This window comes from Gymnodraco acuticeps, unplaced genomic scaffold (genome assembly GCF_902827175.1).
Source record: "Gymnodraco acuticeps unplaced genomic scaffold, fGymAcu1.1, whole genome shotgun sequence".
Taxonomy (NCBI): domain Eukaryota; kingdom Metazoa; phylum Chordata; class Actinopteri; order Perciformes; family Bathydraconidae; genus Gymnodraco; species Gymnodraco acuticeps.
Genome location: NW_022991779.1, coordinates 429,056 through 453,211, shown reverse-complemented (window position 1 = coordinate 453,211; position 24,156 = coordinate 429,056). Strand labels below are relative to the sequence as shown.

Sequence of the window (24,156 nt, the reverse complement as noted above, 5' to 3'; positions counted from 1 at the left end):
TTGAGATGCATTGTGGGACATTTAGTTTATGGGCAACATGCTTCTGTAAAGTAGCATGTAACCATATAATGAACATATTATATTCTTTGCAAGCTCTTGTGGGGCCACAGAAAATGAAGTCGCGGGCCGGATTTGGCCCCCGGGCCTTGAGTTTGACACCCCTGACTTAAACAGTCTGTGATTAATATATAGTCAAACATTTTCAACTTTATAAGTATTTCCCACAAATTCACTTATTCCTCCTTCTTATTTTTTTATTTTTAGATTACATATTTGTGTTTTTATGACTTGGGTTCCCATTAGTACGCAATCAGCTTGGAGATAAGTGCCACAGACAGGAAGTCAGAAAGTATTGTAATCTAATTTTGTTAACTTTTTTATTTTGTTATTATTATCCCCCCTTAATATGATTTATATATATATGCATTTTATTTATAAGTGCTTTTAGATTTAAGGCAGGGGTGTCAAACTCAAACACACAGTGGGCCAAACATGGGTACTAGTCGAGGGCCGGACTGGTTCAATGTTTATTGCAAAACGTATTGAAATGAACTTATTGCACATATTAAACCTGAAACTAACAAAGCTTAAACTATTGCCTATAAAAACAACATTAAACATTAAATAATCAGTTGCATTAATTTCTTATGGCTCTATCTGCAGCTTTTCCCGAGTCATTTCTTATGATCACATTTTTCCACAGGCCAACAACAGCTTCAAAAAACTATTTCCTCTGAGCTGAGTAAACCCTCAGGATGGAGTGAAGGTGTGCGTGCAATATACCGGCTGGCCAGATCTAATAGTAATTAGAAATTATCCTGTGGGCTGAAATTAAATCCACCAAGGGCCTGATTTGGCCCCCGGGCCTTGAGTTTGACACATGTGGTCTAAACTAAATACTGCTGTGATGAAACGCCATATCATGGATTATCAAGGATTCTCTCTGAAACAGTTTGGAGCTCAAAGGCTTTCTCTCTTGCCGGTTATACCACAAGGTGAGTTCCTTTTTATTTCCTGCTTCTTCACACACATGCTCTCCAGTACAGGTTAGCTCTGAGAGTTAGCGATGCTAATGTAAACACCGACCATATTACGTCCAAAACAGTCGGGTGTTGTTTCTGATAGCAACGTTTCTGATTGGGTAAAGCCAGCCTACATTTCCGATATTACGTCATATCGGACGCAAATCTGGATCAGCTCCGTTGTAGCCCCGTTTTTAGAGATTTGGGTACGGAGGAAAAGAGAGAGGGGTTTATTTTCTGACGCACCGGGGACACATATTTATGTATAAAAGACATCAAAAAGTGCATTTTGATGCAATGTTTTTATTCTTACTTAATTTAACTTTACAGCCAATCTGTAGTATAACTTCCATAGTTCTCCTGCTGACGGCCACAGTGTCATGGCAGTATTAGAAAAAGCAGATACACGGATCACTTTTAATAATGAAATGAATCATGTATACCATTTTTAAACGAAGTTACAGGTGTTTTGTTAGTGACCAATGCCTAAAAGTCCATTTGTGTAGGTACACATTTCAGTCAATCGTTTATTTGGCAGGGACAATGCACAGTAATGAACACTTACAACAAAATGTGTCAAGCATAACAGTGCCAGATTTAGCTTTGAGCTAATTTCCATCCGCAGTCCTTCACATAAAACATTTAAGAAAATTACATTTTACATTCAACTGTAAAGTTTGTATTAGGGAAGTTCAGTAATCAGAAGTTAAACTATGTTGATGTAATGTTTTATTGTTACTTAATTAAACTTTACAGCCAATCTGTACTATAACTTCCATAGTTTCAACAGTAACGACTTAAACGGAAGCTTATATTCTTTGGTACAATAGTGAGGAAATTATGTGCGCAAAAAACGTGCGCAAAAAACTAAAGTATATTACTCCAATTCTGGCTTAAATCTTAGCAGCTCTGCAGGGTTTGTTAAACACAACCCAAATGTTTAAATTCTCCCAAACAGTTTTTAATGTCCCTGCGTTCATTTATCCAACCACAGATCACACATCGATTCTCTTTTCTTCTCTTGGACGATAATGATGAAGACTTTCCTCTTTTTTCCCAGAGAGGCAGAAGCTAAAGAGTCGGTCGTGAAGCTCTCAGCAGCCACTTGTCAGCCTTTAACCCTTTAAACACCGCAGTGTGAACTCCTGCAGCTCAGTGTCGGGTGACCGGCTTCATTTTCACGTTGCCTCTGGTCCTAATGTGTTAATCTCCATCTTTGTTACTGAGTGGGTGTTTGCACCAATCACCTGTCAATCAAAGACACTGGGTGCCACAAGGTGCTTTTTAAAATGCTCAAACTAATGAAATCAACTCATATCATGCTCTTTTTACTGCACTGTTATTACAGTTTTATTATTATTATGCTGCTGTGTGAATTATATTTGTGTAACTCTTGCACAACAATTTCCTTCGCGATAAATAAAGTCCTATCTTATCATATGATGATTTACCATTAACGTGCTCCAGTGGCGAACCGTCAGGGCCTTCAAGGTATTCAGAGAATACCCTGGAACACTCAGATAAAACAAACAAAAAATCGATTTAATTATATAAATAAAATGTATATAAATGTATATACAATGAATAAATGAGAATCGTATCTGTGTTGTTGATCTGTAATATTACAGTGTTACGTTGATTTGTTTGTCCTTCTCGGACCATGCACTACGCATTTCAGTGGTTTTGTGTTAGAAAAGAAAGCAACCAATCAGATCTTGTTCTGGGTCTCTGGGTAGAATATCCTTCACCAAGGTATTCTGCATCCTTGATCGAATGCCCTGGCCGTTGCGCTGAATGAGAGCGTACGTTTGGACTGACAGTTTAATCAACCAATCATATATTGATTTGTAGCCAAGGGGCGTATTCTTTCAGAGTTCCCCTCGGTTCCAGGGTATTCTAGAAGGCCCGCTAGTTAACTGGCTCGAGACAGAGGATCTAGAATGCGACGAAGCAAGTTCATGCCGTTTTATTGTTTTTAACGTTGAAATGACAAGTGCAACAGGTGAAGATGAAGTTGTTGCGGAATTGTTGTGAGTACAATTTTCAAGATGACAATTCAGTGAAAAGACGGACATTATAATGCCGCGGAGGGGCGGGGGGGGGAGGGGCGGCGGCGGGGGGTGGGTGTGTCTACAGAAGGTCCAGTTGTGATAGCCACGGTTCGCCAGATTTACATACAATACTTTGCAAAGAAGTTCAGTAGATAAGTGTTAAATCTATTTACATTGTTGTGACTTTCAAACTATTGTATTTGTTTAGGTGTCCCTTGCATTTAAATAACAATAATAAAAACAAAATGTTTGTCTTATGTATATAGGCCTAGTATTTGCCTTCCTACCTATCTCTTTTTGTCTCAACCATTTATTATGTGATTGAAAACCAACACCATCAAACACAAGCTTTTAATCAGTGGAACACGTTTTATTCAAGGGGCTGTTATGCTCATTATCTGATCTGTGTCTCGTTGGTTTTCCTCTCTGCAGATTTCATGGAGCAAAGATCAAGATGACGCAGCATCGGTTCGTTCGGCCGGGACGCCGGGACCGTCCAGCGGAGGACACACGTCTCACAGCGGAGACAACAGCAGCGACCACGGTGAGACAATACTACACGTATACACAGAGATGGCAAAGTACACACATCCTTTACTCAAGTAGAAGTACAGATACTCGTGTTTAAAAATACTCTGGTGAAAGTAGAAGTACTGACTAAACTTCTTTACTCAAGTAAAAGTAAAGAGGCTTTGAAATGTACTTCAGTAAAAAGTACACATAACTAGCAGCTGTTTTAAAGAGTACCTGACCTCCCTTTATATTAATAGAACAATAATGTCATTGTTAGCTCATGAATGTTTCCATGCCGACCAACGGCAACATGACAACGTTTCCATTGGTCCCTCTTCTTTAGAGAAGACCAGGAAATGATGGATACACGGATCGTGTTCAAATCAATAGGCACGCAATGACTCTGAAGAATAATGATCACGCATCAAACACACATTCAGACTAAAGGAACCAGCTGTTTGGGAAATGAGAGAAGTAGAAAGTACAGGTATTTGAGTTCAACATGTAAGAAGTAGAAAGTACAGGTATTTGAGTTCAACATGTAAGAAGTAGAAAGTACAGGTATTTGAGTTCAACATGTAAGAAGTAGAAAGTACAGGTATTTGAGTTCAACATGTAAGAAGTAGAAAGTACAGGTATTTGAGTTCAACATGTAAGAAGTAGAAAGTACAGGTATTTGAGTTCAACATGTAAGAAGTAGAAAGTACAGGTATTTGTGTTCAACATGTAAGAAGTAGAAAGTACAGGTATTTGGGTTCACATGTAAGGAAGTAGAAAGTACAGGTATTTGTGGTTCAACATGTGAGAAGTAGAAAGTACAGGTATTTGGGTTCAACATGTAAGAAGTAGAAAGTACAGGTATTTGGGTTCAACATGTGAAGAAGTAGAAAGTACAGGTATTTGGGTTCAACATGTAAGAGTAGAAGTACAGGTATTTGAGTTCAACATGTAAGAAGTAGAAAGTACAGGTATTTGAGTTCAACACTGTAAGAAGTAGAAAGTACAGGTATTTGGGTTCAACATGTAAGAAGTAGAAAGTACAGGTATTTGTGTTCAACATGTGAGAATAGGAAAAGTACAGGTATTTGGGTTCAACATGTAAGAAGTAGAAAGTACAGGTTTGGGTTCAACATGTAAGAAGTAGAAAGTACAGGTATTGTGTTCAACATGTAAGAAGTAGAAAGTACAGGTATTTGTGTTCAACATGTAAGAAGTAGAAAGTACAGGTTTTGTGCGAAGTAGAAGTACAGGTATTTGTGTTCAACATGTAGAAGTAGAAAGTACAGGTATTTGTGTTCAACATGTAAGAAGAGAAAGTACAGGTATTTGAGTCAACATGTAAGAAGTAGAAAGTACAGGTATTGAGTCAACATGTAAGAAGTAGAAAGTACAGGTACTTTGAGTTTCCAACATGAAGAAGTATGAAAGTACAAGGTATTGGTTTCAACATGTAAGACTAGTAGAAAGTACATCGTTTTGAGTTCAACTTGTAAGAAGTAGAAAGTACAGGTATTTGGGTTCAAAATGTAAGAAGTAGAAAGTACAGGTATTTGAGTTCAACATGTGAGAAGTAGAAAGTACAGGTATTTGAGTTCAACATGTGAGAAGTAGAAAGTACAGGTAATTGAGTTCAACATGTGAGAAGTAGAAAGTACAGGTATTTGAGTTCAACATGTGAGAAGTAGAAAGTACAGGTATTTGGGTTCAACATGTAAGAAGTAGAAAGTACAGGTATTTGGGTTCAACATGTGAGAAGTAGAAAGTACAGGTATTTGAGTTCAACATGTAAGAAGTAGAAAGTACAGGTATTTGGGTTCAACATGTAAGAAGTAGAAAGTACAGGTATTTGAGTTCAACATGTAAGAAGTAGAAAGTACAAGTATTTGAGTTCAACATGTAAGAAGTAGAAAGTACAGGTATTTGGGTTCAACATGTAAGAAGTAGAAAGTACAGGTATTTGGGTTCAACATGTAAGAAGTAGAAAGTACAAGTATTTGAGTTCAACATGTAAGAAGTAGAAAGTACAGGTATTTGGGTTCAACATGTAAGAAGTAGAAAGTACAGGTATTTGAGTTCAACATGTAAGAAGTAGAAAGTACAAGTATTTGAGTTCAACATGTAAGAAGTAGAAAGTACAGGTATTTGGGTTCAACATGTAAGAAGTAGAAAGTACAGGTACTTGAGTTCAACATGTGAGAAGTAGAAAGTACAGGTATTTGAGTTCAACATGTGAGAAGTAGAAAGTACAAGTATTTGAGTTCAACATGTAAGAAGTAGAAAGTCCAGGTATTTGGGTTCAACATGTAAGAAGTAGAAAGTACAGGTATTTGGGTTCAACATGTGAGAAGTAGAAAGTACAGGTATTTGTGTTCAACATGTGAGAAGTAGAAAGTACAGGTATTTGTGTTCAACATGTAAGAAGTAGAAAGTACAGGTATTTGGGTTCAACATGTAAGAAGTAGAAAGTACAGGTATTTGGGTTCAACATGTGAGAAGTAGAAAGTACAGGTATTTGTGTTCAAAATGTAAGAAGTAGAAAGTACAGGTATTTGAGTTCAACATGTAAGAAGTAGAAAGTACAGGTATTTGTGTTCAAAATGTAAGAAGTAGAAAGTACAGGTATTTGTGTTCAACATGTAAGAAGTAGAAAGTACAGGTATTTGTGTTCAACATGTAAGAAGTAGAAAGTACAGGTATTTGTGTTCAACATGTAAGAAGTAGAAAGTACAGGTATTTGAGTTCAACATGTAAGAAGTAGAAAGTACAGGTATTTGTGTTCAACATGTAAGAAGTAGAAAGTACAGGTATTTGTGTTCAACATGTAAGAAGTAGAAAGTACAGGTATTTGAGTTCAACATGTAAGAAGTAGAAAGTACAGGTATTTGAGTTCAACATGTAAGAAGTAGAAAGTACAGGTATTTGAGTTCAACATGTAAGAAGTAGAAAGTACAGGTATTTGTGTTCAACATGTGAGAAGTAGAAAGTACAGGTATTTGGGTTCAACATGTAAGAAATAGAAAGTACAGGTATTTGTGTTCAACATGTAAGAAGTAGAAAGTAAAAAGACGTCATAAAAATAAGTAGTGGAGTAAAGTACTGATACCAGAAAAATGTACTTAAGTACAGTAACGAAGTATTTGTACTCCACTACTTCCCACCTCTGGGTTATCCATTAATATATCTTCTGTGTGTTTTACAAATGTGCATGAACTCTATGAATGCTAGTGGGGGAAGATGCTATATTCAGATCCTTTCATTTTAGGTCATTCTAAAGCTTGTGTCTCTAAAAAGTCAAATTTTCATGAGTTTGTCAGAAAAACATCCATGTTTTCAGCTTTGTGACGATGCATTTTCCAGCTGATCCAAAAGGGTTTTTAAAGACTTTATTCAGCTTAAGAAGTAGGAGAGTTTGTCCTTCAGCTTTTCAGAAACATTGATGAATAAAACGTGTGGGAATGCACGGTTTATGCTGGACAGGAAGGGTAGAGACCTGTAAGCTGAAAAAGTTGTCAGAGAAATGTAAAAAATACAGTACTAAGTTCCTCAAATTTGTACAATACTATTAGTAGTGTGTGTGTGTGTGTGTGTGTGTGTGTGTGTGTGTGTGTGTGTGTGTGTGTGTGTGTGTGTGTGTGTGTGTGTGTGTGTGTGTGTGTGTGTGTGTGTGTGTGTGTGTGTGTGTGTGTGTGTGTGTGTGTGTGTGTGTGTGTGTGTGTGTGTGTGTGTGTGTGTGTGTGTGTGTGTGTGTGTGTGTGTGTGTGTGTGTTGTGTGTGTGTGTGTGTGTGTGTGTGTGTGTGTGTGTGTGTGTGTGTGTGTGTGTGTGTGTGTGTGTGTGTGTGTGTGTGATGAAGGGTTGCAGAGGTTTTCCGACTTGTTGGACTTGACGGTGGAGGAAAAGAGGTTTGAGTTAGAGAGTGATGAAGGCTGACAGACGACCTGAGCAACGAGAGGAGCTGAAAGAAAGAGAGCTTTATGTCCCAGAACACACACACACGCACACACACACACACACGCACGCTCGCGCACACACACACACACACACTGGAATAGAAATAACACATCATGCAGAGCACACACGTGTACTAACAGAATTCATATGCGTTCACATTTTAAACTGTTTAAACACACAGAGTATACACACTTAAACAAACGGACTCTAAAACACAAATATACTGTAGATGTAGAAATACACACTAAACTTCCACAACGTGTTTCCATTAGCTTTACTTTAAATTGATTCTTTAAAAATCCAGTGTGACTGTCTGCACATTATAGCATGGAGACGTTAGTGCTTTTATTTCAATATGGTTCAAAAGAAACCGACTTGATTGGCTGTATGGGAAGAAGTTTAAGTTAAAACAACACACAGTATTCAGACTATAGCTGCAGCAATTCATACAAAAACGTTTGTTAATTAACAGAAAAAGTATCGACAAGTACATTTTTCATGCAAAAAAGGCAGACATTTATTTTTGTAGACACTCAATTATATAGTTTTCTTTCTTTTGCGTGAATATTCTCCGTTTTTTTTCCCGATTTAAACTAACTGTTAGCTGCAGCTCCTATTCATACCAATACAAGTAAAGAATAAGAGTCGTCAGTCGACAAAACTTGACATTTAAATGTTCCTCCCTTTTGTTTAGTCATTTGATTTCAGTCGCATTCCAAATGAGGGACGAATTGATTATTATTTTAAATGTGAATATTTGCACATCATCTTGTTTAAAATGACTGTAAACTTAATGTTGATATTTCAATATACCAAGTTGTTTGACGTTTTACAGGCAACAATCAATTTCCTCATTAATTAGGAAAAATGGTTGGCAACTTTATTGAAACAAAACAATGACGACATCCACTTTACTCATTAGCGCCGCCACAGACAAACACATAAAGCAGGGGTGTCAAACTCAATTTCATCGCGGGCCACATCAGCATTATGGTTGCACTCAAAGGGCCGGTTGTAACTTTAAGACTATATAAAAATACATATATAAATATATCATATATATAAAATAATGTATTATATTATATTATTGCCTCTGCATTGGATTATCATCGGATAGGCTAATAACTTCATAATTAACTACGTCTGAAAGCAGAAGTCTAGGGCAAATAATTGCAAGTCTTTTCAGTGCGTATGTCCCAAAATGATTTAAAAAGAAAAGCCAAATTCTGGAGAAAAAATAAATAGAAGTGACATTTTGAAATAAAAATCTAATTCTGAGAAAAAGGAATTCTATGAAAAAATGCATATTTTGAAGAAAAAAAGGCAAATTCTGAGAAAAAAGTCATATTTGAGATGCATTGTGGGACATTTAGTTTATGGGCAACGTGCTTCTGTAGCATGTAACTGTATAATAAACATATTATATTCTTTGCAAGCTCTTGTGGGGCCACACAAAATGAAGTCGCGGGCCGAATGTGGCCTCCGGGCCTTGAGTTTGACACCCCTGACATAAAGTATAATGATGTAAAAACTGAAACTTATTTTGGTATAGTAAACACACACACTAAATGCAGTCACCCTTTAACACACACACACACACACACACACACACACACACACACACACACACACACACACACACACACACACACACACACACACACACACACACACACACACACACACACACACACACACACACACACACACACACACACACACACACACACACAGCAGTTCTGGCTTCATGCATCTGTGAGCACGCCAACCGAAACAAGCCCTGCTGTTTTCTATCTGCTGCACACTTTTACACGTTTACACCACTGAGTGGGGACCACCGACACGTTCACCTGCTAGTCTGACCTTCAAAATAAGCTGCGTTTCATTAAATAAAACATTTGATAATGAAGCCTTTACAATCCAAACATATACTAGCCCTAATAGTGTGATCAACTTTGGCTCTTTGCTCTTTTTTTGTTCAAGTTTCAGCCAGACATTTTCTTTTCCTCATCTCTTTCATCCGCCTTTCTGGAAACGTTCCCGGTGTTTTATGCATTTTCTCTGATCAATGAATCCGTACTGCTGTTCTGGACAATAACATCTGAACACATTTCAAATCAAAACTGTAGTTATTTTGTGAACTTTCAACAATTCTCTGGAGGTTTTGACAGCATGCCAGTGGTGCTCATGGGATCTGTAGTTGTTCAATTCTAATATAATCGTTGTTTTAAGCAACAATGACGCCAGGGACGGTTAAAGGAGCCTTTAAACTCATTTTCAGGTCGATATCAGCATGTAGTGTCTCTACTGGGACATGTCTCCATGCTTTAATGTTCAAAAAGCTCTTTCTTTTTCTCATACTGCCTGTGCTGCTCTGATTGGTTAGCTGGCTGGCTCTGTTGTGATTGGTCAACAGCTTAGAGATGTCCCGCCCATTAGCCTTCCCCAGGAAAGGGAACACCTCAAAAAGCATAACAGGGTCCCTTTAAAATGGACCGTCATAATCTCATGTTGCTTGTTGGATACAGAGCTGTGCTTACTTGTGTCTGGAATAATGAAAACTAAAGTGGTTGGATCAATTCAAGCTCCACATTTTTAGTTTTTGACTATTACACTAAAGACAAACTGTGTCACACCTTCATTTGGAAACGCATCTCCCATGAGCCAGAGCTCAAGCTGCTTCTGCTCGCTCTCTGTTGGCTGATTTTAAGCTTCACTTCACACGCAGACAGCTCCCCATGTTGACCTCCGCGTTGAAGCCAAATGTAGTTAATAAGAGATTTCTTTGACGTTACTAAAACAACCTCAGTTCAGCGGGACTTCAAATGACATCTGCTGACTCAGAAGCCTCGGCCAAACTCCACAGCGTGTTTGGCCGAGGCTCGGTGTTAATTTGCCGTCCCGTAGAACACAAACAGAGAAACATGTCATCAGCACATAACACCGTAACACTGTCACTTTGAGTGCTGAATGCGCGCTGAAGAGAGAGAGAAATGCTCTTCAGTGTCAGGTCAAATGAGCGAGATTACAATTCAAAATGTGACCTCTAGTGTACATTTTGGACGTAGAAACAGATGCTAAAGGGAATTTAATTTGTACACAACGTCCCCGATACTTCCATAACTGCTTCTATGGACGTATAGAGGCAGAGGCCCTATTACCCCAAAAAGCATAATAGGGCCTCTTTAATGTTTGCTCACTGATCATTCAACCTACGATACGGTACGATACGATAATACTTTATTGGTCAGACCAAGTCTGAAATGTGACTTGCATCACAGCAGCTCCATGTGTAACATCAACACGGACAAACATCAAGACACAATACATGAACAACAAACATTTAACATCACAATCACTGAGAGAAACCTTTTTCAATGACCCATAGCATTTTGTTGTCATATCAACATGTTTCTGACAGCTTTTATTATAATCAGTCAAGAGTAACAACATTTTTGCAATATTGTTTATGTTTTTCACTTTAGGGTTAGATTTGTCGATGCAATAATTGTGAATGGGTAAAAGAAAGGCAGGTGGAAACAGGTAATGAAAGTATACTATAATGGCTTGATCGAGGGAAAGGCAGAGCATTTCAATGACTAGCAGCGTCTTCTCCAAGATGGCGCTTGGGTCTTTTATCTCTCCGCCAATGGGTATATGGAATTTCCAGGATGTAAAAATACAACTGGTTGATAGGAAGAGGTTCATGATGAGAAAATGCACAAGTGTCTTTTTGTTTTGTAAGTCAAAAACAAACTGGCATAGTACATTCCTTACTTTCTTCTACTCTGCAGACTTTGTTATAGTCCACCAAAATGACATTTAAACAACCTAATAAAAAAGCCTTAAAGTTTGCCAAGAAACATCAAATGTGAAGTACAGTTGTTCTGTCCGCACCCCCCGAAGAGTCGCTCTGCTCTGCACGTGTGAGATAAAGTCCAAAACACACGCATAAAGCAGACCATCGCTATACTTTAAGAACTGTTTGTGCAAAGCTTTATTATCCATGGTCCGTTCGCTGCAGAGAAATGGAGACCTAGAGAGTCTTTATTTGGACCATTTCTCTTCAGCTGGCGTCAGTGGGAGGGTCAGATGAATAAAAGCCAATCCAACGCTTCAATAAACTGGACCTCAGCGTGAGGTTACACCTGGAATAAAAACACTGAGACGGACGACTGACATGAACATGAAAGTATCCTGCTGAGAGATTTTAAAGACGTAAAGGAGGCTGCACTGGCTCTAAATACACTTCATGGTCCAAAGTATGTGGACACTGGGACATTTCAGCGATACATGCAGGGTTAGGGGTTAGAAAACATATCCAATGGGTGCAAAAGATTAAAGCAGGGGGGCACGAGAGCTCTGTTTAAACGTTGGGGTCGAGAGATTCAATTACATATATTTGTGACGCAACGTTTCTGTTCTTAGACCTCCGGGACGGACACATAGGGACGGAGAACATTTTAAAGACTGGCTGTACGGAAGTTATTGGTGCTCGGTGTATTATGCAACATTGTTCTCTAAAAAATATGAATGTTGTAATAGGTGATGTGAACAAGCAGTGATGCAAATAATAACACATTTTATTTATGGAGTTGCTTTTCAAGGCTTTCAAGGTCGCCGTATAAATATATAAGAACTAATGTAGAAGTGACATCTATGAGAATACTTGAGGTCATTCTTAGACGTGCATCTCATTTCTTCTCTACTCCTCATTTTCCACACACGTCTGATCCTGCAGAAGTTTTTCCCGATATTTCGCTGAGACCAAATCCATCTTATCTTCCTTCTTTTCATCGCCCACAAACGTCTTTCTCTCTCCTTCAGTTCACAGGTTGTTATGAAGCGAGTTGTCACAAACCATTAGCAGGTTGTGTCGTACCTCTTTCAGCTCTCTGAGGATCGAGAGACGGAGTGTGTGTGGAGTGTGTGTGGAGTGTGTGTGGAGTGTGTGTGGAGTGTGTGTGGAGTGTGTGTGGAGTGTAAATCAGCCTCGGGGAGCTTGCGGTTCCTCCTAATGAGGCTGAGAGCTTGTTTATGGAGTTACGCATCATTTTTATGATTATTTCCACCTTCTCAGGCTCTGCGTTGCTGTGTCTCGGGCGCAGGGAGGCCCGGTCCTCCGCTGACTCGGGGACCGTCGCCCTAACCTTGGCCCGGCACTGTTAAAAACACAGAGGAGAAAATGAGCCTCATTAAACGGGCAGAGAAAGTGCAGTAAAAACACCGGGCTTTAGTGTTTTCTTTAGATGAAATGCAGCATTATGTGCCACCATCCAAAAACTGAGGGGGGATGGAGGGGGGGGCACAGAGAGGATTACGAAGCAGGGTAAACCCAGACTGCCCTCATCAAGTGGGGAAATCTGTGCAGGGAAAGGACACGAGTAAAAGCATGAGTGAGGCGCCTCAGAAAAGTGCTGAGAGGCTAACACGAGTGCTAATGCTAGCTAGCTGCGTAACATCGCTCTACAATCACAGGAAATAAACTGAAACATACCAAGAGCATTTAGCTAATGTGTTCTAGGTTGTGATTAGTTAATTTAGTTTTTCCTCTGTTTATGTAAGTGTAAACAAAAGCCTTTAAAATATCGTCTTTAAGCCAAACGAGGAACTTTTCTTTGCCTTTTCTAGAGAACATCACATAAGCTTTAGCTATAACACGGTGTTACGCTGCTCTTTGAAGCCACATTATGCAGGATTTTCCTTAAAGAACAAACACACATGTCTGGATATGCAGAGCACCTTCTACTCTCTGCCTGTATTTTGCGTTATTCTCACTTTGCTGCGTACAGGACGTTTCAGGACTTTAAGAAAAACACTTCAATAAGGGGCAAGATCCTTAGCGCCAATTAATGGAAAGATACGGACACAGCGCCAGAACAATGCCAATTACATAGCGGTAAATCCTTTATTATATATATGGTCTTTGGGTTCATCTAGCTTTGGCACCTGCTGGTAAACACCATAACCGTTGTTGAGCTGGTGAGGAAGCGCTGAGGTTGAATGTTGTTTTTAAAAACCACGACCGATATATCCTGAGCTCTTTGCCTTTGAAATGCTGGTTAATGAGATTTAGGGCTAAATTGTTGACGTTGGTCACATGTGTTGAGAACATACAATTAAATGTCTCTCTCCTTCTCTATGTGTGGTTTAGGTGACTGCCTGGATAACGGCATGGCTTCTCCGAGCACGGGGGACGACGACGACCCCGACAGAGAACGAATGCACAACAAAAAGAGAGGCATCTTCCCCAAAGTGGCAACCAACATCCTGCGAGCCTGGCTGTTTCAGCACCTGACGGTAAGACCTGCTTCTCTCTCACTCGCTGGGTTTGTCAAGATGTGTGTGTGAAAGGCTTGATGCAATGTCATGTTCAGTTATATAGTACCATCAAAGGTCTTTGTGTGGATATGTAGTCATGACTCTCTCCTAGTGTTGTGGACATGTAGGCCACTGTTTCCGGAGTTTATGGAAGTCACAAAGAAGTCATTGTCATTCACCGATTTTGTAAATAACAACAACACAGATAGCAGATCTCTGAGTGATTAAAAACATATTTTTAAATCGTTAAATATAGGTAATTTCACGTGGAAGACATAATGAACGTTCACGAATATTACTTTAAAGCTGTGTTAATGTCAAATTGCAAATAAGTTATTTAGTTATCAATTATTACTTCTTTCACATTAAAGTGTTTGGTACATTTGAGCTTAAATTAAATAACAGATAATTGCCCTTCAGAATAATAATATTTGTATAGCACCTTTCATACAATAAGTGCAGTTCCAGGTGCTTCACATAGACATTTCACAGACAATTGACATCACACAGCATACAGTTAGCAGTCAAATACATAAAAACAAACTCAAAATAGCAGACATAATGAACATATGAACAATAATGAACATATTAAATCAGCATAACTGTGTGTGAATGGTTGTTGAAAAGCTCCCAGGTAGAGTCTGGCTCTACAGTCTCTCTAATAAACACTTAATCAGCTCTCCTGGCTGTTTTGGGAGTTTTGAACCCGTGACCTTGCACTTCTGAGCCGACGTTTCGGTCCACTTTGAAGTCTCGTTGACCTTCTCACCGTCCCACCTGCTCACAACCTGAGGACAGGGGTCATGACCTTTGACCTCTGCTGCCGACCAGGTATTTCACCTGTGGGCTTTTTCTTCAGAGGCGTCCTGACAGAGGAAAGGCAGAATTCTGACTTATGACTGAAAGGAATGTCATTTAACAATTTCTGTCTATTTAAACGTCAGGGCTCGGTGGACAAACGCCATGGAACAATGGCCACTGGTGTCTCATGTTTAGATTGATGGATATTCTTTCAGAAGAACGTGTAAAGTCCTGCCTAATTATTCTCTAAAAGTGACCTTCTGAACTTGTCTTCATCAGCGGGTATGCATGCTTGAACACATGTATACAAGGTTTTTAATGACGCATTACAGGAAGGGGCAAGTGCTAACAGGTGAAGCTGAGATGAGTAAAAGAAAGGAGGGACACAATGAGTTATTTATCGGCGTGCTCATGAACTCTGCAGCAGCATAACGCCCAGAATCAATCAATGCTAAAAACGTCCAACTGTAGAATAACAAAACTGATTGGCCAGTGAGCTTTCGTTTTTGTGTCCGTTCAAACAATGAAAGTTAAACCTTTTTAACCTTTTAATACCCAGAAGTATTCAAGATTGAACTGAGTGTAAGAGACCCTGTTGCCCTTTGACTGTTTTCTCTTTTCATTTTGCTTTGTTCGGGATGTTTAAGGGCGTCAATCCTTATTTGTGGCAGTATCCAGTCGTTCAGATTCATGTCTTTGTACCACATTGTTTAAAGGTGGGGTAGGTAATTTATTTCAGAAACACTTATTATATTCCATGGAATGCTCTTAACATCCCGATAGCAATGAATACATGAAATGCTTTGACAATAACTACATAACAAAATGTAATCTGTGTGGCGCTGTAAAAAGCACGACCAATCATCTGAGCCGGCCGGCTAAAGTAACTGGATGGCCTACCTGCCTGTCAGCCTTCCATCGGGGCACAAACTTATCTCGTGCCCTCATTGGTCATGTGCGCGTTCGTGTGTGTTGGAGGAGGGGCTCTGTAAGGAAGTGGCACATTTTTTCCGGCTGTGTATTTTCAAATTCTAGCACACTCGAGCTGGTTTCTCCAAAATGACCAACCCCACCTTTAACGTGAAATCCAGAGGAAACACCAGTTACTTCTTAATTTGGTTGTTCTTCCTCTACTGTGACATGTCTCCATGCTCTAATGTTCAAAAAGCTCTTTATTCCTCTCATACTGCCTGTGCTGCAGCACCTCTTTTCACCCTCTGTCTGAAACTAGAGCTCTGCTCTGATTGGTTAGCTGGCCGGCTCTGTTGTGATTGGTCAACCGCTTAGAGGTGTCCCGCCCCTTAGCCTATCACATATTTTATTTTTTAAACATAGGCTGAAAATATCAATAAAGACAATCATGTATACTATGTTGGAGCACTAGCCAATAGAAGCACAAGTGTTACATCGTGATGTCACTATGTTCAGGAAGTAATCAAAGCACTACAATGGTGGAACTTTGGGATTTTAGCCTTTGCAGACCATTTACATGCACACAAACCATATAACACTCTACAGGAAAGGGAACAACTCCAAGAAAGAAAACAGGGCCTCTTTAATGTGATTGGCTGTACGTCTTGCTCTTGTCATTGGCTTGTACTTTGTCTGACAACAGGGAAACACAGCCAGTTGAGTAAGCACATCTTCCACTGATACTTTGGTGAATTACCGTTTTAATTAGACCAAGCGAGAAATGCAAGGCAAGTTGATTTATATAGCACCTTTCAACACAAGGCAATTCAAAGTGCTTTACAAAATTGGAAGACATTAAGAGCATTAACAAATGGTGCAGCAGAAGCACATTATAAAATGGCCTTTTTAGAAAAATGTAAATAACTAAGACGAGATCCGTGATTTTTACTTAGTAGAATGAGACACAATCACGCTCAATTTCAACTCCTTCGGTTACTGTGAAAGCTCAGCTCGGCCTTGGGTAAAGACAGGGTGTGTCTGAAGGATTAAATCAAGAGTTTTTCCCACAAAGCTTTATATTAATATGTCTGTGAATCAGCGAGATACATAAATCAAATTCCAATATTTCTAATAGTGCGAACCTCTGAAGGGGAATATTATTTTTTACGAGTGTGAGGCTGAAATGAAGCGTCCAGTTAAAGTGGAAGAACCAGCAATGGCTGACTCATAGTTTTGGCTGAGGCCAGCAGAAATACCTCCTCCCCGCTTTCCTCCAAACATGGAGAGGCTAAATCTGTCTCTGCTCATCGGGGGTCGAGACGCTGCCAGGACAGAGAGTCCTGCAGCAGATGGGAGGGGGAGGAACTGTACCTGAGGAGGGAGGGAAGGAGGGAAGGAGGGAAGGAGGTGAAGGTTGTGTGAAGGGCAGCAGCAGTACACTCAACGCAGGAATAAAACACACAGCGGAGAACATAATGAGGCAGTATATTGTTACAGGATGTGTCTTTTGTAAATTGTGTAATTTTTGTATTCTTTTGATCTTTAATATTTTTGTATGCATGCTTCTTAGGTAACATTAAGCTGTCTTTGGCTCCTTTCGGCTGTAACATGTAAACGTCCCCTCTGTGGGGCGAAATAAAGAAAAACATCTCCAGATACTCAAGTGGAAATTCACTGCATAGAAAAACATGCATTTCCAGTTCATTGCATCGACTTTAAGTGAGAAAATATCTCTGCTCTCCTTAAGTGTAAATTGAATACGAGTGCATGAAGGAAGGTGTGGATATTGTCTGATCCAGAAAAAGTATAACTTTTTTAAAATTATTACTTATAATCTTGCTACATTTTTAAATCCTCATGTCTCAGGCCTTGCAGCAGCAGTGTGTGTGTGTGTGTGTGTGTGTGTGTGTGTGTGTGTGTGTGTGTGTGTGTGTGTGTGTGTGTGTGTGTGTGTGTGTGTGTGTGTGTGTGTGTGTGTGTGTGTGTGTGTGTGTGTGTGTGTGTGTGTGTGTGTGTGTGTGTGTGTGTGTGTGTGTGTGTGTGTGTGTGTGTGTGTGTGTGTGTGTGTGTGTGTGTGTGTGTGTGTGTGTGTGTGTGTGTGTGTGTGTGTGTGTGTGTGTGTGTGTGTGTGTGTGTGTGTGTGTGTGTGTGTGTGTGTGTGTGTGTGTGTGTGTGTGTGTGTGTGTGTGTGAACAGCACATCGGTTTGTGGCTCGGCTTTTATGAGCTGTGGCGCAGAGGAGGCTGCTGGAGTTTGTGGACGACTTCAGGGGGAGTAAGCCATGAAGCCAGAACGAACACACACACACACACACACACACACACACACACACACACACACACACACACACACACACACACACACCCCCTTGCGTTTTTATTTCGTGTGAAGGTGCAGAAACCAACAGAGGCGTCCTCCCTGTTAGTGTAATTAGTGTGTAATCTACCTCCCTGTCGCTCACAGATGTTATTTGCCTTAAATGACTTCTCGACAACCCGAGCACAAACAGGTGGTGGAAGCTTTGTGTACGCTGCCATTTGTTTACAGTCGACCAACTCATTAAAAGCTGCTTTGGCTTACAAATTACACACGACTCCATCAAAACAGCTGGAAAGACTTTGCACGTCCAAGAGCGGGCAGAATATTTGCACACGAAAAAACTTCGGTGTGAAGAGACGGGAGAAAACGACTGCAGTACGTTCAACGCAGGAATAAGGAAAATAATCTCCAGATATTAAAATGTATATTTGCTGCAAAGACTAATTCATGGAACTGGAAAACTTGGTTTGTTTTCTTAATTTTACAGCTAATTGAATTAATAAAATATCTCTTTAATATCAGTGAATTAACTACTTCACATATTTTGCTCAAAGCTGGTTTATTTATACAATTAAATACAAGTTATTAATTAATTTATCTGGTTACATATTATGATTAATTTGGCGAATATTATGCCTACTCAATGGGCATAATAAAAACTAGTTATTTATACAGTAAATGATCCAATTTGGATAAAACAAAAAAAATGACTGTTACTAAAATCTTGAAAACTAACAAATTGAAACCCAGGACAAGTATGCATTTCTTCTAATAAAATATATAAAATATTACACCGTCAAAAGGCTGGAAAAGGTGAATCATTTCACGATGAATTTGAATTGTTTTACATAAAAAAGCACTTCAACAACATCCAAATAACAGTTACCTGAAAACCCATCTGTACCGTGGCAATTAAATACAAATAATAAAAAATAAAAGCACTTTAAAAGGTTAATTTAGGCCTTGAAACTAATTCTCAAGCACATACAACCGTCTGCCTCGCTTGAAGTGGATATATCAGCTCTCACTTTGTTGTTCAGACTTTGAATCGTTATGGTTTTTATTAAAAACATAACAGAATTACAATAAAAAACCGTCAGGCCAAACTTCAAAGTGAGCGCCACAATTACAGAGAAGGACTTAAGTCTGAGAAATGGGCCTCCCGAGCCGTGGTTGGACAGATGAGTTAGCAGGAAGCCCTGGCGCTGACCCTGCCCCCCCCCCTCAGGGGTCAGAGGTCACCGGGACACCTACATCCATCCATCAACAGCTGTTTACAGCCTCAGATGCAGATGTGGGTGACGGCGAGGCCACGGCGACCCGCAGGCAGCAACACGTGGAGAGATAAACCAAACCTCCAGAACACCAGAGAGGGCAAAAGTACACATCCTTTACTCAAGTAGAAGTACAGATACTCGTGTTTAAAAATACTCTGGTGAAAGTAGAAGTACTGACTAAACTTCTTTACTCAAGTCAAAGTAAAGAGGCTTTGAAATGTACTGAAGTAAAAAGTACCCATAACTAGCAGCTGCTTTAAAGAGTACCTGACCTCCCTTTATATTAATAGAACAATAATGTCGTTGTTAGCTAATGAATGTTTCCATGCTGAACAACGGCAACATGACAACGTTTCCATTGGTCCCTCTTCTTTAGAGAAGACCAGGAAATGATGGATACACGGATCGTGTTCAAATCAATAGGCACGCAATGACTCTAAAGAATAATGATCACGCATCAAACACACATTCAGACTAAAGGAACCAGCTGTTTGGAAAATGTAAGAAGTAGAAAGTACAGGTATTTGAGTTCAACATGTAAGATGTAGAAAGTACAGGTATTTGTGTTCAACATGTAAGAAGTAGAAAGTACAGGTATTTGAGTTCAACATGTAAGAAGTAGAAAGTACAGGTATTTGAGTTCAACATGTAAGAAGTAGAAAGTACAGGTATTTGTGTTCAACATGTAAGAAGTAGAAAGTACAGGTATTTGAGTTCAACATGTAAGAAGTAGAAAGTACAGGTATTTGAGTTCAACATGTAAGAAGTAGAAAGTACAGGTATTTGAGTTCAACATGTAAGAAGTAGAAAGTACAGGTATTTGTGTTCAAGATGTAAGAAGTAGAAAGTACAGGTATTTGTGTTCAACATGTAAGAAGTAGAAAGTACAGGTATTTGAGTTCAACATGTAAGAAGTAGAAAGTACAGGTATTTGTGTTCAACATGTAAGAAGTAGAAAGTACAGGTATTTGAGTTCAACATGTAAGAAGTAGAAAGTACAGGTATTTGAGTTCAACATGTGAGAAGTAGAAAGTACAGGTATTTGTGTTCAACATGTAAGAAGTAGAAAGTACAGGTATTTGAGTTCAACATGTAAGAAGTAGAAAGTACAGGTATTTGTGTTCAACATGTAAGAAGTAGAAAGTACAGGTATTTGAGTTCAACATGTAAGAAGTAGAAAGTACAGGTATTTGTGTTCAACATGTAAGAAGTAGAAAGTACAGGTATTTGAGTTCAACATGTAAGAAGTAGAAAGTACAGGTATTTGTGTTCAACATGTAAGAAGTAGAAAGTACAGGTATTTGAGTTCAACATGTAAGAAGTAGAAAGTACAGGTATTTGAGTTCAACATGTAAGAAGTAGAAAGTACAGGTATTTGTGTTCAACATGTAAGAAGTAGAAAGTACAGGTATTTGTGTTCAACATGTAAGAAGTAGAAAGTACAGGTATTTGAGTTCAACATGTAAGAAGTAGAAAGTACAGGTATTTGTGTTCAACATGTGAGAAGTAGAAAGTACAGGTATTTGAGTTCAACATGTGAGAAGTAGAAAGTACAGGTATTTGAGTTCAACATGTAAGAAGTAGAAAGTACAGGTATTTGAGTTCAACATGTAAGAAGTAGAAAGTACAGGTATTTGAGTTCAACATGTAAGAAGTAGAAAGTACAGGTATTTGAGTTCAACATGTAAGAAGTAGAAAGTACAGGTATTTGTGTTCAACATGTAAGAAGTAGAAAGTACAGGTATTTGAGTTCAACATGTAAGAAGCAGAAAGTACAGGTATTTGAGTTCAACATGTAAGAAGTAGAAAGTACAGGTATTTGAGTTCAACATGTAAGAAGTAGAAAGTACAGGTATTTGAGTTCAACATGTAAGAAGTAGAAAGTACAGGTATTTGTGTTCAACATGTAAGAAGTAGAAAGTACAGGTATTTGAGTTCAACATGTAAGAAGTAGAAAGTACAGCTATTTGAGTTCAACATGTAAGAAGTAGAAAGTACAGGTATTTGTGTTCAACATGTAAGAAGTAGAAAGTACAGCTATTTGAGTTCAACATGTAAGAAGTAGAAAGTACAGGTATTTGGGTTCAACATGTGAGAAGTAGAAAGTACAGGTATTTGTGTTCAACATGTAAGAAGTAGAAAGTACAGGTATTTGGGTTCAACATGTGAGAAGTAGAAAGTACAGGTATTTGTGTTCAACATGTAAGAAGTAGAAAGTACAGGTATTTGTGTTCAACATGTAAGAAGTAGAAAGTACAGGTATTTGTGTTCAACATGTAAGAAGTAGAAAGTACAGGTATTTGTGTTCAACATGTAAGAAGTAGAAAGTACAGGTATTTGTGTTCAACATGTAAGAAGTAGAAAGTACAGGTATTTGTGTTCAACATGTAAGAAGTAGAAAGTACAGCTATTTGAGTTCAACATGTAAGAAGTAGAAAGTACAGGTATTTGGGTTCAACATGTGAGAAGTAGAAAGTACAGGTATTTGTGTTCAACATGTAAGAAGTAGAAAGTACAGGTATTTGGGTTCAACATGTGAGAAGTAGAAAGTACAGGTATTTGTGTTCAACATGTAAGAAGTAGAAAGTACAGGTATTTGTGTTCAACATGTAAGAAGTAGAAAGTACAGGTATTTGTGTTCAACATGTAAGAAGTAGAAAGTACAGGTATTTGTGTTCAACATGTAAGAAGTAGAAAGTACAGGTATTTGTGTTCAACATGTAAGAAGTAGAAAGTACAGGTATTTGTGTTCAACATGTAAGAAGTCAAATTGAAACGTCATCAGAAAAATAAGTAGTGGAGTAAAGTACTGATACCAGAAAAATGGACTTAAATACAGTAACAAAGTATTTGTACTCCACTACTTCACACCTGTGCAAAAACCCTCCACCAGTTACACCACCTCACCAGAGTCATGCCTGTGAAGCACCACCAATGGGAAATACTGATCATATTACTTAGTGTGTTTTCATCCACCAATTTGGATGCAAATGCCAAAGATTCTGTTATTTTCATGCACATTTTCAATTTGCTCAATTAGAAAAAAACAGCAGGAAGCTTTTGTAAAAAAATATTGCCTGAAAGTACTTACCTCCGTGTATTTTACAGCTCAAAATGCACCCCAGGGAGAGAGGAAGTGCAGAATGCATCAAGCTGTCATGGGATGTATATTGAAAGCTAACTTGTGTGAACTTTGAAAAGCAAATACTGTAGGTGCTGACGGCTAAAAAATAGCCATCTTCACAGTTCTGACTTTTAAGAACACGTATAGAAAGGTCGTATAGCCTAGACCGCAAACATAAAAATACTCTTCACCAGAGGCTTAAGAGTGAAGGCAATGAAACAAATAACAGCAGTCAATGGTAAAATACGCTGCTTGACTTAACTTCCAGTCTCAAGTAGCTCACATGCTTACTGGCAGTTAGCAAACCAGCTAGCGAGATTTTGGATCATCGTCGAGGCTGAAAAGCAAAAACCTTTTCCTGGCTGCTTATTAGTTGGGTGTTATACGATGCTGCTTGTGTTGCAACTGCTCGCATGTAAAAAACAAAATGTGTTGCATGTGTTAGAAGCTAAGAATATCTACCTTAATTTCAGCAACATAAAGCTAGTTTTAGATTTAAGGCCCTTCCAGAAAAGTCTCTGCTTTTATTTCAAGCTACTGTATGTTCAGGGAATGTTGTACCTGATTTATTTTCTGTCTCAGTGACAAAAGGGTTTCTAAAGCTAATATATCTACATTTTTTAAGATTGCAGTTTCCCCTAAATTATATTTTAAACTTTGCACAGAGATAAAAGGTGTTATTGAGTATTTAAAACAAATCACCCTGAATGTTTTTTCCTTTAAAGTGTAATACATAATATGAATCAATTGGATTGTAACCTTCCTGAAACAACTAATCGTCTTAAAAATACAGAACAATCTTGCAACAAAGATTGAATCCAACGGACGTCGTTATTTTGTAACTTTCCCATGAACCAAATCTCTACCTTTTTTTAAGATAAAAAGTCCAACAATCAGGACTGCAGTTCGTCTAATCGGAGCCTCTAGCTCTCTGTGTTTGGTTAAAAAAGAAAGGCCTCTGTGATCAGACGTCCATTTCCCCGCGGTGTGAGGAGGGCTGTTCACCCTGCAGTGAAAACATCATCCATTACCTCTGTGACAGCCCCCCCCCCCTGGCTCTCTGTGGGGGTCGCCTTTATTGACCTCTCAACCCCCCCAAAACACTCACACACACATACACTCACACAAAAAATGTCCAGCATGTGGTCCCATACATCATGGAGCGGCCTTTCTTCCCTGACAGCGTAAATGAGCGTCCGTCAGATAATGAAGCGAGGAGGCGAGGCCAATCAGACGGCAGATGGGGGGAAAGATTTCGAGCTGCCGGTGTGACCCCGGGAAAACATTTGGAGGGGAAAAATACACAATTCAAACCAACCTTTAATATCAAAGTTTAATCACATGTTATTTTCCACGTTCTCCTTCAACAGTTTTCCCGTAAATACCTTTTTTCTGATCATTTATTTCCTTTAATATTCATCAATTCAACGAAATTGTATCAGATTAAAAGAGGTCGACAACTCTAGACTAGTGATGACATGTTTGTCACACACACGCACGCACGCACACACACACACACACACACACACACACACACACACACACACACACACACACACACACACACACACACACACACACACACACACACACACACACACACACACACACACACACACACACACACACACACACACACTCCAAATGAATAGTAATTACAGCCTCTTAACAGGTTTACTGGGACACTAAACAACAACACCTCCCCCACAACACAGCGTGAAATAGTGTGTGTCTGAAGGTGTGTAACATGCTTTAAGAGTCCTGCCCCAGTGTGTGTGTGTGTGTGTGTGTGTGGGTGTGTGTGTGTGTGTGTGTGTGTGTTCAGATCTACCAGTCAGCCTTACTTGCTTAATGTTATGTAAAAGT

General features: G+C 39.1%; 1 protein-coding gene across 1 annotated transcript in view; it reads left to right on the top strand.

The window, feature by feature from the left end:
- The window catches only part of LOC117535162 (homeobox protein Meis1-like), a 61,390-nt gene that overhangs the window by 16,797 nt on the left and 20,437 nt on the right, over positions 1 to 24,156 (top strand). The window contains exons 7-8 of the mRNA XM_034199536.1: positions 3,506 to 3,617; positions 13,691 to 13,836. Of these exons, the coding sequence (XP_034055427.1) occupies positions 3,506 to 3,617; positions 13,691 to 13,836 (258 nt within the window). The remainder of the gene's footprint in view (positions 1 to 3,505; positions 3,618 to 13,690; positions 13,837 to 24,156) is intronic.